This window comes from Argopecten irradians, chromosome 3, assembly GCF_041381155.1.
Source record: "Argopecten irradians isolate NY chromosome 3, Ai_NY, whole genome shotgun sequence".
Lineage (NCBI taxonomy): Eukaryota > Metazoa > Mollusca > Bivalvia > Pectinida > Pectinidae > Argopecten > Argopecten irradians.
The window spans coordinates 40,052,944-40,070,123 of NC_091136.1; the positions used below are offsets into that span (position 1 = coordinate 40,052,944).

The 17,180-nt window shown below is 36.8% G+C and overlaps 1 protein-coding gene across 15 annotated transcripts in view; it reads right to left on the reverse strand.

Moving 5' to 3' along the window:
- LOC138318562 (muscle-specific protein 300 kDa-like) overlaps positions 1-17,180 on the reverse strand; it is a 197,561-nt gene that overhangs the window by 115,613 nt on the left and 64,768 nt on the right. For 14 of the 15 annotated variants that reach the window (XM_069261038.1, XM_069261045.1, XM_069261044.1 and 11 more), the window contains 29 exons: positions 16,995-17,156; positions 16,548-16,721; positions 16,042-16,359; positions 15,438-15,758; positions 15,047-15,216; positions 14,682-14,838; positions 14,367-14,519; positions 13,957-14,121; positions 13,067-13,393; positions 11,432-11,572; positions 10,915-11,079; positions 10,335-10,658; positions 10,037-10,183; positions 9,722-9,886; positions 9,090-9,416; positions 8,511-8,828; positions 7,946-8,269; positions 7,514-7,666; positions 7,137-7,301; positions 6,615-6,941; positions 6,235-6,387; positions 5,933-6,097; positions 5,350-5,673; positions 4,723-4,785; positions 2,508-2,660; positions 2,115-2,279; positions 1,579-1,905; positions 1,191-1,343; positions 647-811 (listed from right to left, as the gene is read on the reverse strand). In XM_069261038.1, the coding sequence (XP_069117139.1) occupies positions 647-811; positions 1,191-1,343; positions 1,579-1,905; positions 2,115-2,279; positions 2,508-2,660; positions 4,723-4,785; positions 5,350-5,673; positions 5,933-6,097; positions 6,235-6,387; positions 6,615-6,941; positions 7,137-7,301; positions 7,514-7,666; positions 7,946-8,269; positions 8,511-8,828; positions 9,090-9,416; positions 9,722-9,886; positions 10,037-10,183; positions 10,335-10,658; positions 10,915-11,079; positions 11,432-11,572; positions 13,067-13,393; positions 13,957-14,121; positions 14,367-14,519; positions 14,682-14,838; positions 15,047-15,216; positions 15,438-15,758; positions 16,042-16,359; positions 16,548-16,721; positions 16,995-17,156 (6,171 nt within the window). The remainder of the gene's footprint in view (positions 1-646; positions 812-1,190; positions 1,344-1,578; positions 1,906-2,114; positions 2,280-2,507; positions 2,661-4,722; positions 4,786-5,349; positions 5,674-5,932; positions 6,098-6,234; positions 6,388-6,614; positions 6,942-7,136; positions 7,302-7,513; positions 7,667-7,945; positions 8,270-8,510; positions 8,829-9,089; positions 9,417-9,721; positions 9,887-10,036; positions 10,184-10,334; positions 10,659-10,914; positions 11,080-11,431; positions 11,573-13,066; positions 13,394-13,956; positions 14,122-14,366; positions 14,520-14,681; positions 14,839-15,046; positions 15,217-15,437; positions 15,759-16,041; positions 16,360-16,547; positions 16,722-16,994; positions 17,157-17,180) is intronic. The other variant, XM_069261040.1, reaches the window with a different exon arrangement.

Genomic DNA, 17,180 nt, shown 5'->3' on the forward strand with positions numbered 1-17,180 from the left:
ATTACAAAAAATAACTGATTCACCCTTAAAAGCACATTTAAATTCTTAAAGTTCTAAAGCTTGAACAGATCATTATATAAATCAGGGGGATTACATATCATAAAGAGAGTGTTTAACAACACCAGCCCAGTATATTAATATCTGTTCTGATTTATCCTTTGACAGAAAGTCACAAAAACCAAACCTCTATTGCAATACATTGAACCAAAATATACCCATTAATATCACTTTCATAACAATCCAATAATTAAATTAACTTTTATCAAAAACATGGTACATATTTTCTTTTTTCATTTCAATATAATAGGATTATACCTGTATCATATCCCTTCATTATGACTAATGATGAGATATAAACCCTTACCCTCAATCTAAATACGATTCAAATCAATAATTTATTTTTGTCTCCTCAAACTTCCACTTTGTCTTCAATCTTGCTAGATTTTCATCTTTATTTCAAAATAAATTCCAACAAATTTTACTTCAAATATTATTTGAAAAGGGTTTGAATAACAGGCAAAGCCTATATAAGTTCTCTCCCTAAGTTTAAAAAAGCTCAAATTTATAAGGCTGCTTATATTTATTGTTAATATCAGAAAAATAAAATAAACATATGAAGTGTACGACATATTTTTCTGTATCTTACCTGGATTTTGTCGAGTCTGTTCTGTATGGTGTGACGGTCGCCCGAGACGTCAGCACACATGGAGAGTTTCTCCCGGATACCGTTGAGCCACTCTATACAATTGTTGTAGGCATCGTTGTACTGTTGGTGGTCAGCAACAAACACCTCATAGTGCTGGACATGGTCCTGTGGAAGTAAACAGCAATATATGAACTTTGTACATTATTTGACAAATAAGCCTCAACGATACAATAAGGTTCAGCTCCCAACTTATTTGAATACTATTACAGAATGATAAAATGATTCAACATTTCTAACTGGCATGAACTACAGCATTTTTAATTATAGTCCAGTTCACTTATGGTCATGGCTTAGCAAATACAGAAGCTTATAATTAGAGATTTTGAATCTGTATTGGTCAAGATATTTCAAGCAGTCACTGCATTTTTATACCATGACCTGTAATCAGATTTAGAATCTTTGACCTATAAAGGACTTTGTTGATGGACTGTAACTGATTTCAGAATCATTGACCTATAACTGAACCAATGATCCATAACTGTACCTTGGATGAGGAGCTAATTTTCTGGTAGCGTGTCCGTGCCTGTGTGACAAACTTGGTGAGTTGTGGGTCACTGCTGCTCTGGACGAGGCTCTGAGCCTTGTCGTTAACACTGTCCATCACACGTTGGTATGACAGAACATCCTGGTGTAGGACCTACAACATAGAAATAATGGTGTCATTTATTATCATTCATTACAACAGAAATCTCATTCTAAATAAGCAGACTGGTTTACTTTTAAGGAGAAAGGTAAAGTATCAAGGCTGTTTTTAAGATATTAAGATTCTTGACCTTTTCCTTAAGAACACAGTTGATGGATAGGAAGGAATTTTCAATTTCAAATAGAAAATGGAATCATCAGGCCCAGAAGAAAGCACTATGTACACAGACCTTGTAATTCTGTAGTTGACTTTTCTTTTCCTCCAGCGTAGATCGGAGAGGCACTGTACCCTCGAGCTGGGATTCCATCTCCCGCAGCCAGTGTTCAACTTGTCCGAAACTGTCATCAAATGACGTCCATTGGACAAGGGCCACCTCCATCTTACGTTGTGCGGCTGAAAGGTCATCGAACAGACTTTCCCAGGTAAGTTTGACCTGGCGAAGTTCCTGTCGTACAACCTCGCGACCATCTGGTGCTGTGTTGGGGTAAAGCTTCTCTCCCGCCTCTACAACCTGGTTCAACTTGGTGAAGCCAGCATCACGTTCTGTTGCCAATTCCTGTAACCATAGTAACCACAAACAATCTATATCTATGATCTTATAACCATTACAACCACAAACAATTTATATCTTAGATCTTGTTGTCATAGCAACTACATTCATCTTCATTAAAACCTTCAGAGAATATTCATAAATGGCTAAATAGAAAATAAATTTCATTTTTTTGATAAATTTTGAAATCTTTGTATTTTATGACCTGAACGTACCTGAATTTTCTCGAGTCTGTCCTCGAGTTCATTCCTTGAGCCGGTAGTTTCAGCACTAGTTGTGAACTTGTTCTTGGCCTTGTTGAGCCACTGTGTACAGTCTGTGTGACGATCTTTATAGTACTTATGATCCGTCACATTCTGTTCACATTTCTTAAGTTGGTCCTGTAAAGAAAATTTGATATTTAATTTTTTAACCAATATAATAATAGTGGGAGAGGGTTTCAACATCCTGTGGTTTTATTCGAAGATGCTGATTTCATTGAAGTTTACTAAATTTAAAAAAAAACAACTTCACAAAACATTCTACAAATCTTCAATTTATACAACTAATTTATAGGCTCGAACACTCTTTTCCGAAAGTATAGGTGGGATCGATTTTATTGACCATACCTTGACGTTTTGTTGAAGAGTCTGGTAGCGTGACATCAGCTGAGAGACTGAGGTTCCGACACGAGCCTCTCCTGTCAACTGTTGTAGAGTCTGGGCCTCGTCAGAGAAGTGATCCATTTCTCGTTGATGGGCTCGTACCTCTGTCATCAGGGTCTGTAAAATTTATATATTTATTATTAACATAATTGGAAAATGTCATCAACACAATAGTGAAATGATGCCAGGGGATGAATCAGTTCTTTAGCATAAGTGATTTCAGTCCTTTAGGCAAACATTTAGATTTATAAAACAATCATGTTTTCACATTTTCATATTCCTTGTTGGTTGCTTTCAAACTGATAATGGACAATCATGTTATGAATACTATTCAATAATACTTAAGAAACCTTAAAAATCAAAAAGATTTTTAATCAATTGTTAAAGAATATGAAAGTTGTTTATCATGTGAGATAGACTTCAAATTTTATGTTTACAGATTTTGTGGTTAGTGCATGCAAACTGCAGCCATTCAAACAGATTGTAAATCTTGTTTCTTCTTTAGCCAATTTTACCATTCTAAAGCCATACATTTAAAGCAAATATGTTCATAATATATAAGTTTTACTGTGGCGTTGATAATTTGGCCAATGACCAAAACAGCAACTGGGATACATTGTATTCCATTATTTTTACAGTTCAACAATTTGGTTCATGGAGATGTACAATTCTTACAATTCTAAAAATACAATCTACATGTTATTTCTAAAACATTGAAAACTCTACTTAATACAAAGATCATACTCTATGACATTGATGATAAATTATGTTTTAGAAATTTTGAAAAGTTTTTAATGGCCCATGCTGAGACTTTAAAGGGATATGGTTGAAATGTATGAAAATAATAGTAAACATTTCATTGGTAATGTTGCCATGCCAATGAACCATATCCAACTATAATCTACACAAGACACTGATATCCCTAGTTTTTATAAATCTATTCATATTGATGTCAACTCCATTACCCTTTCCAGTTCTGTTTTGAACGCTCCCGTCTTCCATGCTGTTATATTGACAGCACGTTATAACAGTAATGACAATATTGGCTGGTTAATTTAGTAACCAATAGTGTGTGATATGCAACTTTTGTGCCTGCCAAGCATGGGAGATGACTCTCAACTATGTATTGTACCAGTCAGCATTAACCAATGCAACAAGTCACAAAATTCAAATTTGGCAGGAACCTTTTTTTTTGTTTCTTAATGGGAAATAGGCAGTTACATCCTTTAAAATAGGAGTGGCTAGAATTTGAAGACATTACAAGATAGCTGCAAAATAAAGGTGGCAATATTGTTGGTGAAGCCACAGCTAAGTGTGGTGTGAAGCATCTAATTCACACTGTGGTGCATAATGTCAGACAGCTAACACGTGGGAGTCTTTATTCACAACAGTGGTATACTTAAATCTACCATTGAAACAGAAATCAATATGAGAGGAGTTCAAACAGACAAATGGGATCCTAAGCAACCAAAACAAAAAACCTTGACTACTCGTCCACTGCAGCCTAGTGATAAAAATGTCAAACAAAAATATGTAGCTTATTACTATAGCTACTCAGAAACTCCATGCTGTGTTTCACCTCTACAATCAGATGCAGAACTGTGATAAATGACTACTCTTACAACTAGTTTATCATGCAATCAAACCAAGGTCTAATAAACTGTGTTTTGAACCCAAAGATTCAATTGACATGGTATTGTGATCTATTTAGGAAAACTGAAATACAATATTTTTTGTAAAACTTTAACCAAATTTTGTTAATGTAAAACACTCTTGGTTCAATAGGTTCAGTTATCCCGCTTCTTTCATTCCAATTTTTTTCCAGTTTTGTTTTCAATTTTAATCTAGCTGCTAAAATTGATAAAAGTTACAGCTTCTATAATGATTATATTTACCTATTATGTAGATTGAAGGACAACAAAACCATTATGGGCATAATTTCAAAATAATGGATGATATAAGCAGAAATGAGAAGAGAAAGCATGCTATACAAGAAGCCCAATGATCTAAGAAAATATGGATGATCCAAGAAGCAATGAGCAAGCAAATGAATATGATGGGTATATGCCGTAAAAGTGGAGCTCGACCGAAACAAAAACTGAAATAAATCTATATAACGATAACAAAATATAAAATAAATCCAACACCACGATTCCTTTTAAGCTACAAGTTGTCTTACACATTCCAGAGAAACAAAATGGTCCATCTCCTGGTGGAACTGGGAGATTTCCACGGCTACTTCCTGGAATATTATTACATACAGTCATGGAGAAATGAAAGTGATGAGAGATGAAGAACAGCACCTGATACCCCCAATCACAATAGCAGTTCCAACATCCAGAACACATAGCAAGTGATGTATGATGAGAAAGAAATCATGTAATGTATTGAAGAAAAGAGGATTCTATAAAGAATGAACTATTCATCATGTGTAAAACTGTAACTATACGCACATTGATGAGAAAAAAAATTGTATGATTCAAGGAAGAGAATATGATATGAATGTAAAATGAACTATTTATCATGTGTAAAACTGTAATTTTAATTACAAAATAACAACCTGAACTCACTTCTACCCATATTTGAATTTTGATCCTTTTTCATGATTTATTAATCTATGTTTTCACAGTGAACTATGGACCAATCAACCAATATAGGTGTCGCTATAGTGAACCATAACCCTTTGATTTACATAAATGTCATCACAGTGACCTGCAACCTCTGACCTGTACTAATGTTTTCACATGACCTATGCTGATGTTATAGTGACTAATGACCCCTTTACCTTATCTATATCCCACCTTACCTGGAACTTTTGAAGCTGAAGCTGTTTATCGTCTAGCGAAGACTTAAGTGGACAATCTTTAACTTTCTTTTCCATATCCTTGACCCAGTGTGAGATTCGTTCGTAATGTTCCTCGTATTTGCCCCATTGTTGGACAGCACGTTCGAGACTATCATGTAAGCCTTTGATCTGGGATACATAATTATCCCAGTCCATCTTTAACATGTCCATTTCCTGTTGTATCCCTTGACGACCTTTCAGGGCTGTCGTTTCCATGGTAGTAGCTGCCAACTCCTCACAGACACCGATCTTTGCAGTGCCTTCTGGGATTGAAGCCAGCAGTTCCTGGACACAAAAAGTGAGTTTAAGATGCATTTAAGATGAAACTAATCAAATCTAACAGAATATGCTGGGCCAGTAAATTGGATACTTATCTGACCTTTTAAAACTTTAAGATATAGCACATTATGTGGCTCTTTTTTTTAGTGAAAATATACATTAAGTTTATTTCTATTGTTCAGGCACATTCATGGATTTTCTCTCTTTTGTCACAATATTAATTATCTATTTATGTTTTCTTTGAATAATTTGTCTTTATACATACCTGGATTCTGTCGAGTTTGTTGTTGAGGGTATGTCTGTCACCGGACGTGTCAGAACACATGCTCACACGATCCTTCATCAGTGTGAGCCAGTCGACCGCGGCCTGCATCGAGTCCTGGTACTGTTGGTGATCCACCACATTCTGCTCCGACTGCTGGATAATTGCCTAGCAACAGAAATTGCAACATAGCAACAATTAAGAAATAAAGTAACAGCCATGAAAAAGATGACACAATTTATTGAAAAGCTGTATAATAAATATGTATGAAAAAATAACCGATTACTTATGTTAGGACTTTGTACCTTGGAGGTGGTGGCGAGATTTTCGTATCGTGAGTTGATATCAGTGATGAATGTCTTGACCTCCGGATTTGATGTACTCTGAAGTACACCCTGTGCCTTTTCTACGACTGAGTCGACTAGACGTTGGTGAGATACAACATCCTGTAGCAGGGCCTGTTTACAAAGAAAATTCAACATCTTAAACACAGTAGCATTTTCATGCAAAAAACTTTAAAACTATTTCTTGTAATATATCTGTTTTACTCTAATCTTAAAACTATGAAATTTTATGCCTCTTTTAAAATTTTCATTTCATTTACAATGACTCATTTTTTTTTGTCATTAATCCTTTATTAAAACCAGTTTAACTGTATTAACCTAAAATGGATCTCTACACTTACCCGTACAGTCTGCAGTTTGGTGCGTTTTTCCTGTAATGTATTTTTAAGGTCAACATCCGACGTCAGTGCAGTTTCGGTATCCAACATCCATCGCAGGAGTTGGTCCTGTCCATCAGCATAAGACGTCCATTGCATCATGTAGGATTCCACACGACGCTGGGCATCGTTGAGATTGTTAAACAGTCTATCCCATTCATCTTTGGCTAAGCGTAATTCTTGTCGAACCTTCTCCCGTCCTGTCGATGCTGTGTCAGGGTACAGACGCTCACCAGATTCTATGGTGGAGTTCAGTCTTTGGAGACCATGGTCCTTCTCTGCTAGCAACATCTACAAATACACAACATTGACAGAGTTGTACCAATATTTTTTAAACATTATTTTCAACTCTAAATTCTTTAGGACATTATGTGGTTTCTAATATCTTCCATGTTTCTTATGATTTATTCTTAGTACAGTGAGAAGTGGTCAATGTGAATGGTCATTCCTGAGTATTCAGTAAGTGGTCAGTATATGGCTACCTACCTGGATCATTACTCGTCTCTCCTCCATCGAGTCTTGGTCTGCGGCCGGACGTTGACAGGCATCCAGTTTCTCCGTCGCCTGTGTCAGCCATGCCTTGTATTCCTGGTGACGATTGTCGTAACCTTGGTGATCCTGTACGTACTTCTCCCACTTAGTGATCAAGTCCTGTAAAAGTAAAAGTTTGTAGCTATATATAGCATAATATAATCACTTCTGCTAAAGAACTGAATACATTTGTTATCGAAACAGCCAGATAAACCATTAACAGTACAAAAATATGTGTAAATTGTTACTTTATTAATTACAACAATTCATACTCATCACAATAGGAGACTATCTTTTTATGAAATCTACCAAATACTAAGAAAGGACATTACCTTGACCAGTGAGAGAAGACCTCGGTATCTATTGGTCAGCTGAGACACTTGTGTGCTAAGTCTGGCATCTGCACTTGTATGCATGAGATTCTGTGCATCGTCAGTAAAGCGGTCAATCTCGGGTTGATGGGTGAGAATTTCCTCTCGTTGTCTCTGTAAAAGTCATGTTATAAGCATCACACTTTGCACAGAATTTTCTGTTGATGTCAAATTTTAGTTCCATCACATACATGTAACTATTATTTCAGTTCAATTCTAATACTTCTGATAATACTTCGGGTTTTTTTCCCAAAATGTATCACCTATTATCAAATTATAAAATAATTCAAGCATGTAGTCAAAGCCAAACAAAAATTTGACTCTTTTAATAGGAGAAATTCATCAAAAAGCATGACTGTAGGAGCCAGATCAGTTATTGTGAAGATCACATACCTTGAACTTCTCCACCTGCGCTTGTTTCTCCTTTAGTGTGGACTTCAGTTCGTAATTCTTAACCTGTTGTTCAATGTCTTTGAGCCAGGCATTGCATGTACCAAACTTGCCCTCAAAGTCGCCCCACTGTACAAGGGCGTTACTGAGATCTTCCTCAGCCTGTGACATCAGCGCCAGGTAGTCCTCCCAGTCACCCTGGAGATGGTCCATCTCACGGCGTAGGACCTCGCGTCCTGGCTGACTCGTCTTCCGTGCAGATTTCTCACACAGCTCTTTGGTGGCTTTAAGTTTGTGATCTCCATCCTCAACCTTCTCAGAAAACTCCTGGTAGGATAAAATAAGAAAGAAAACTAAATGATACATTCCCTATAAAAATAAGATTTTTGGAACAGTTTTTTTTATGATTGACATGGCTAAATACATTAATCCTCCCCCCATGAAAAAGTTTAGTGTACCACAGAAAATATGTTCAGTTCATAATTCATCATTTATCCTCAAAACTTGGTAATTTAAAAATTAAACATGAATGAAACCAGCACAAGAATAATAGTTAACCAATAAATACCTTAAGTCTGTCAAGTTTATGCTGAATAGACATCTTGTCGCCAGACGTGTCAGAGCAAGCCTCGACTTTCTCCCGGGAGGAGTTGAGCCAGTCCTGACAGTCTTGGTACGTATCCTGGTACATCTGGTGGTCCTTAACTCCACCCTCCAGCTCCTCCAGGTGCTCCTTCGATTCCCCACACAGTTTCCCATACTTCCTGTGTAGTTCATCTACGAACTTGCCGACCTTGGTCACCGGTGAGGAATGAGACAGCTTTGTAGCTTTCTCCGAGAGATTATCCATGACATGTTGACGAGACATGATGTCTTGATGAAGGACCTGTTGGTCAATTAAAAAAAAGATTTAAGAGATCTTAACATCAAAGCATTCAACAACAAATTCTCTCACAGTATCAAATATGTTTAAAATTATAATGAAACAAATAAAAGCTGCTACGACTTTCAAATAAAGCAAACACATAAGGGACAAATCGAAAAATTATTAGATATAGGTAAAACCATTGATGTTGTATAGGAACCATGAAGACTATCATTTTACACCATATAGAATAGATTACATATTATAATCTGTTATACATACCCTATGATTCTGTAACTGGGCTCGTTTGTCTGGCAGTGTGGCCCTGAGGTCTGTGTCCTCCCTCAGTTGAATCTCCGTATCCAGCAGCCATTTCTGGAACTGCTCAAAATTCTCGTCGTATGAGGACCATTGAAGAAGACAGGTGTCAAGTTTACGTTGTGTGTCTGAGAGTGTGTCACAGACTTGTTCCCATTGGTCACGCAGTCCTCGTAACTCCTGACGTATAAAGTCACGTCCCTCTGAGGCAGTACTGGGGTACAGCTTCTCTCCACATTCTACAGTATAATGGATCTTAGCCGCTCCCTGTTCCTTCTCTACCATCAGCTCCTACAGAGGAAGGAAAACATATTGGGTAAACTGATAGGCCCAAATAATGTAAAGGCATCAAGGTATGAGGTAGTGTTACTCTTGTTGTTCAACCCTTGATTTCTCAATATATGTACTGTTGATGATGATGTGTTCATGGTATATACGTTTGACCATGTTTTTAATTTTCATCTGCATTAATTAGCTTCCTATATAGCTGACTTTTTGCCATCAACCATATAAAAATATTTCCATCATGAGCCAAAATACAAGATTTTATCAAATTGATATTAAAGGTAAAACATTCAGCCCACTAATATATTTACCTGTAGTTTGGCGAGTCTGTCCTCCACATCGTGTTTATCACCAGCCACATCTGCACACACTTGCAGACGTTTATGTAGTGTATCTACCCACTCAGAACACTCGGCAAAGTTCTCTTGGTACGCTTCATGTTCTCGGGCATGCTCCTGCTGGCGGCTGATCATATCCTGTCGAAATAAACAATTTGTTTGATGAAACAACTAAATTTGTTGAATTCACTTCTTAAATTTCAGTAAACATCTTATACAATTGGATAGAATTCACTGAACAAAGAACAAAGGCCAAGGTAAGCAGAACAAATGTCAAGGTCAACCTACCCTGATGTTCGTCTTTGCGTTTTGGTACCGTGTCCCAAGCTGTGTACTGAAGTTAACAAGACGTGTGTCAGCTCCTTGTACTTGGGACGCCATGTTGGATAACTCGTCAAACTGAGGCTGCTTCGACTGTACGTCTGCTTGTAATGCCTAAAATACAAAATGATTTCAAAGTATTACAATCGTGATGCAAATACTGTACTTATAAGGCCCTTGACCTTTTTTTGTTATGTTGGAAATCTTAAGTGTTCTTTGTCATCAAAATTTTGAGATAATGCAAAAATTTTGTACACAAACTGACCTTGAACTTTTCCACTTGAGCGTGTTTCTCCTTGAGTGATGGTTTGAGATCATGGTCTTTGATCTGGACCTCGACGTCACGGAGCCACTTGTTGAGCGACTCACATGAGCTGTCGTAACTCTGCATGGCCTGCAGAGCATGGGTCAGACTCTGTTGTGTGTCGCCAAGGCGTGACACAACACCTTCCCAGTCACTGGTTAATGTCTCTAGTTCCGCCTGAATGGTCGCCTGACCTGGTTTTCCAGTTTGGGGCATTGACTTCTCACCTTGCATGTGTGTGGCCTTGACCTTTTTCTCACCATCACGCAGAGAAGCCGTCAGATCCTTTAACAAGATTCAAATCATCTTTATCCATTATTAAGTTTATTGATTTTCCTAAAGTTATAAATATTTAACAGAAATGCTGACATCTAACAAGCTACAAAATTACAAATTGCTGTAAATTTTTCGATAAATTATGAGGTCAATATTATTGTACACATTTAAACAGTTTTTTTCTTTCTATTTGAATAAAAATACTAGGGATTTATAAAAATGTCTCAATGGATATCACATTGATTTGCAGTATAATCCTACTGACCTGTACTCTATCCAGTCTGTTCTGTAACGCCTGTCTGTCACCTGAGGTCTCAGAACACACGGCCAGTTTGTCTTTAATCATAGCCATCGAGTCGCGACACTGTTGGTAACTGTCCTGGTAAAGTTGGTGTTGGTCCACAAATCCTTCCGCTGTCTTAACCTGGGCCTGTATTGTAGGTAAAATATGAAATAAGAGTCTCAATAAATGTCACAATCAAATCCAGAAATGAAATTTGGGGATCTGTTAACTCTTGCTCTCAATGAGATTATCAATTTTCATGTTTAGATTCATTTGAAAGCATCATAATGGGGGAAAAAATATTGTTGCCTGATAACAACAGAAATATTCTTGTAACATAATTACATTTATAACTTATTTTCCCCTGCATTTCCATAATTACCCCAATAAATGGAAGAGATTTATTGTTTACTGCTGGTGGACGAGTTTACTGTGATTTTCAATGTGTCACAAGTTCTGCTGTATATTATAATAGATAAATAACATAGACATCATGTACCTGTGCATTACCACACAGCGTGCGATAACGGTTATTGAGCTGGTTCAGTTTGCCCTTGGCTTGGGTCGATGAGAGTGCTGTCCCTTTATCACTGATGCTGTCAATCATTGTCTGATGTGACATGATGTCTTGGCAACGGGTCTATGTGGAAAGGGTAACAAAATGTCAAACAAAATATTTCCCTAGCTCAAAACTACTAGAGTGTACATATCAAATGATCTGATTATACATTTAAGCATTGATGTCACTATTTTTTAATTTTATCGGGGTATGAAAAAAAATTGTTTGCAAACTGTGTGAATCCGTGTTGCGGATTCTCACAAAAGTTTGCAAACAATTTTTTTTTCATACCCCGATAAAATTAAAAAATAGTGACATCAATATGTATAATTAATATTATACTCTACTTGATAAAATGAAGTATGTTTAAATGTAACATTATAGTGGTTTTTCAAGGAATTCTTTTTTCCGAATCAATACGCAACGTCAATGTCTCTATTGTGATGTCACGATAACGTCGTGGTTTTGCGCCATTCTCAGATTTTTTTTCATACTGGTATACAAAAAAAATATTGGCCAATCAGAAAGCCAGATTTGGTATGAAAACAAAGAAAACTTAATTATATATATACACAATAAAAAAAAATGTTCTAAAAAACGTCTAGCTGTCAAATCAGTTATTTCAAACTATCATAATTATGACTATCTCGGTATTACGTGATTATTCAAATAATTGTTAAGCTAATGTGAGCAGGCCTTCAGAAGTCCAGAACACTGATACTTTAGTAACTGGTTCAAGTTTCAAGTATGGAACTTTAATACTCAATAATCCACAAATCTTGCTGACAAGATTTCCTATCCGCCTATATTCATAAGTGACCTGACCATCAAACCAAGATCTTGTGAAAACCATAAAAATATCATTCTTTGATGCAAAGCTATATGGCTCTTTTGGAGATACTTTGTATGTAGAGGACAAATTATTGTAGGAAGATCTGATAAAGAGTTAATGGACACAGTGCTGTGTCACAAGAATTTCATGTCTGCTATAGGCTATGTAATAGTCAAACTATGACATACAATGTTAGTTTGATCTTTTAGATTACATTAAATCATGCATTTTAGGACCTGCAGCCGTGCATCATCAAATATGAAATCAGCCAAGTATAAGTGTATCATATCCGCAACCCATACATGTATGTTTAAGAGCATTCAATGTTTTTACTGCAATATTTAGTTACAAACTGCAACCCACCCAACTATAGATTCTACAGTTAAAAGCTTCTTACATTATTACTACAAAATGAGCATACATATTGTATGTCAGGGATATTGTGTTTGTCGTCAAATATGATTGGACAAATGCATTTCAAAATAACGACCAATCACAGACTACAAAGACAGTATCCACATGACAGTATCATTTCCATGGCAACCGCAGGAAACCATGACAGCATTACATGATGATATTAAAAGCCTTGATTTGACATGCAAACAAACACAAAGTTAGTCAGTTAAAAACAAAAAGCTTTTTTTTCTCTCAATCAAGTTTGAAAACCAAACCAATCCAAAAAGAAAAAGCTCTGGTCAACTGCTGATGGTGTTGTTAGCAGGTCAAACAAGTCTTTAATATACCCGGTAATGCTGCAGCATGGCTTTCTTCTCCTGGAGGGAGTTGCAAAGCTCCCGGTCATCCTCAATCTGACCCTCCATGTCCGTCACCCACTTGGACAGTTGGTCGTAATTATCATCAAAGGTTGACCACTGCATGCGGCTACTTTCTAGCTGGCGCTGAGTATCGATAAGACCGTCGTTGAAAGATTCCCACATCTCACGAAGAGATCGAAGCTCACGACGGATTCCCTCACGACCATCATTTGAAGTGTTCGGGTAGAGTTTCTCTCCAGATTCTAAAGCCGAGTTAAATTTGCCAAGTCCTTGTTCTTTGTTTTCAAGGAGTTCCTGAAAATTACACATCAACCACATGCCATATTGTTATTTCTATATCAACATTCAAGTGATCTTTAAAGCCAGTATCATCCGAGCTCACGAGTCAAACTTACAGAAATTAATATGGACAGGAACTGTGGACACAGAGCAAATGCATAACACAGATAGAAGCCATACAAATTAAGCTTTTCATATAAACATATTTGAGTATTCAATAAGTTATTGTTCATGCAAGTTTGTAGTATTGGTAGCAAGAATTCCAAACCAGAGAATTCCTATAGAAACAGTGCAGTCAAACTTGTCCAGTACTGGAACCATGCATACATGTGTAAATGTTTTCCATGAATTTTTCAGAATATACTGAGCAAAATGTTAAAAACATTTCAATATGTATCATTAATCATCTATATGTTTTCCCTTCAGAAGTTTTCTTTTTATCAACAGTTTTAAAGGTAGTGATACAATCGGCTAACATATCATATTTTAAGCTTTAACATGTCTTTCTAAAATCTGTAAATTGATTAATAATCTTGCTCCATAGCCATAACATTTTTTTTTTGCTGCTCTATACTTACCTCGACTGTTTCAATCTTGGCCTGTAGAGATTGCGGATCGTCCGCCAGATTAGTACACTCCTCGAGATTTTCCTTGGCTGACTTAAGCCAGTCCACACAAGCCTTGTGTCTCTGTAGGTAACTATTGTGGTCATCCACATTCTCCTCGCACTTCTCTACTTGTTCCTACGAAGAGAATTAAAAATTATAAAGACGAGTGTGAAAATGTATGTTCAATGTTAACAAAGTGATATCAGTGAATAGGAGACTACAAGTACTATTGTTCAGGATGCAGACAACATTATTTTGTCTTGAACATTTGGTTTAAACTTTACTTTTTTTTTGTTATTTCAGGAAACATTTTTGATGAATCAGGTTCAAGTTAAGATAATGCTGTGCTTTATCATGAAGACAGTCAGTGTGTTAGTTACCTTGAGGGAGGCAGAGAGTGACTGATATCTGGAGTAGAGCTGTCCAGCATAGGATGCTGTTCTTCCGTCTCCAGTTGAGCGCGAGATTTCCTGGGCGGAATCCTTCAATGCTTCAAACTGTGGACGATGGGACAAGACTTCCTGGTCCATTTCCTGAAACAATGAAGTAAATTAATATCCCTAATTGAGCTCAAATTCCATATATTTCATTCTAATTTCTTCTAGACTTTACAATATATATAACATCAGATTTTTAACTTTTATTTATAACGAGAAGCAAACAATATCATATTCATCAGAGAGTTTGAATCTTACATTGAAGAGGTCTAATTGGTCCATCTTGTTCTGTAAGTCAGGTTTGAGGCTAGCCTCGTTGCGGACTTTGGCCTCTGTAGCCTTCAGCCACTGTGACAGGCCTTCATACTTATTATCATACTGTAACCACTGGTCTATGGAACTCTCCAATTTATGTCTGTAAGGAAGAAAAAGACAATGTCACTTTACACCTTAATACCTATAACAATTAGTTTTATAGTAAAATACAATATGTACTGATTAAAATACATAACTCATGCATATCTTTAAAACACTGAAAATGTCCATTTATCTTTTCAATTTCTGTTTTGACATTTATCATTGTCAAAATAATCTGATAATATCAGAAAACTGTAACCACATACTGTGTGCTGTCCATTTGCTTGACTAAGTCAGCCCAGTCTTTCTCTGCTGCTTTCTTCTGTTTATCCAGCTCAGCTTGTTTCTCCTTAGGAAGGACATTCCTGGCCATATCAATCTTGGAGGCTGCCAGAGCTTTTTTCTTCTCTCCTTCTTTGGCATTGGCCATAAGTTCCTATTTCAAACAATCACACATCAAAGAAAAGCGAGAAATTAGTTATTCTTTCAAACTAATTAGAACCTTATTTTGATAATCATGAATAAACTCAAAGCATTTTATTCTTGGGCTGTGATAATGAAATATAATATATGGGACTCACAAAATCAATCCATCAGTCTTGATAACTCGCCATAATGACCAAAACAAGTACCAGACCAGTAGAGATCCAACCTTACCTTGATAGTACCGAGTTTGGCCTCGACACTGTACCGGTCCCCAGCTATGTCACCGCACCATGCCACCTTCTCTTTGGCAGCTGTGAGCCAGCGCTGCTGCTGCAGCTGGGCGTCTTGGCAGTGTTGTTCCAGCGAACTTTCAAGTGTGTCCTCAATCTTGTCGGCACGGTTACGGGAAGCTTCAAACTTTTTGGTGAGCACAATGGCATCTTTGGCAAGATTGCTAGTTTCTGCTGAAGGGTATTTGGCCTGGAGAGCATTTGATTTCTCCTGTAGATCTTTGATGTTTTTCCTGTGACTGTCCATCTCGGCTTGTAACTCCTTTAATTTATCAATTAAATAACAATGTTAGCATGTCATCACTAATCCTTAGGAATAGTTGTCTTCATGACAAAGAACATTGTATTCGAACAGTACCATATAAGATTTAACCTGTAAATATTCTCTGTTTCCTCAGTAACAAAATTGACATGAACAAAGAAAGAACATCTGACCATTCAATATATAGCTCAGCATGTTCTCCCCACCCCTGACCCCCCTACCCCAACCCCAATTACAACAGAGTCCCTAATGATCATGTATACACTGCCTTCTGTAGTCTTACCCTGCAAGTCTGTAGCCTTTTGACAAGGTCCTCATCAGTCCCAGAAACATCGTCACATTTGGCAAGCTTGTCTTTGATCTTGTTTACAAATCTGACCTCTTTTTCTACCTCCTTCTCGAGAGTGCCTCGTTCATCAGAGAAGTTGGACATGATGTTCTCCAGTTTGTTGGCCATATTTGTTGCCTTTTCAATCTGGTCTTCTATGGCCTCTTGTTGGGCCACAAGTTCTGGAATTTCATGATCTTTGTTTAGTTCTGTCAGATCCTGAACCTTCTGCTGAAGCTCAGCAAAAACTTCTTGGAAATATGGAGCCTCCTCCTGAAAAGCAAATAAATGACAAGTTTACTCTCTAATTTCTAAGTATCACAAAGACATTTGAATCATTAAATTTTAATGCAATCATAATCTGTATTATGACAAGGCAAACTCAATACAGAGTGGTTATCGGAACAAACACAGCAAGATAACCTTAATTTGCTTAATTTTGAAATTAGTATTTACTGTACCTTGTATTTCATTAGACATGACTCCACGCTGACAGCATCGTCAAAATGTTTGAGACTGTCGTCAAGTTTGGTAACCATGGTGTTGACCCAGGATTCAACCTCCTCTTTACCAGTCTGTACCTGTTCCCAGCAAACAAGCTGTGCTTCCAGGTTCTCTTTGTGATTCTCAACATCCTGTATAAAGGTCAAGGTCAATGATTAAGGCCAAAAGATCCAAAATGAACAAAATTTTATCAACAGCAAAAAGGCTTATCACATTTGATATAATTTCTAAGATATATTGCAACAGGTACAATTACCTAGTAAAAGTGTGTCATTCAAAAGAATTTTGCCTATGGCTAAAGAATAAATAAAACCTGTTTTCTTATAAACCTTAATTAACCTTACTGTACATTTGTACAATTTATGTACTGTGAATTCATCAACAACTTGATAAGATTTATTTACCGAGTTGGCGGTCTCCCATTTATGATTGATTTGGTCCATATCCTGTTCGAGGACAGCCACATTGAAGTTTGGTACATTCTTTAACTCTTCTAGTAGCTGTAGACCACGATTGTTCATCTGATCCAACTGGGACTGGTTAGCATGTAGTTCAAACTCAGCATTCTGTAAACAAGCGGAAAATATGAT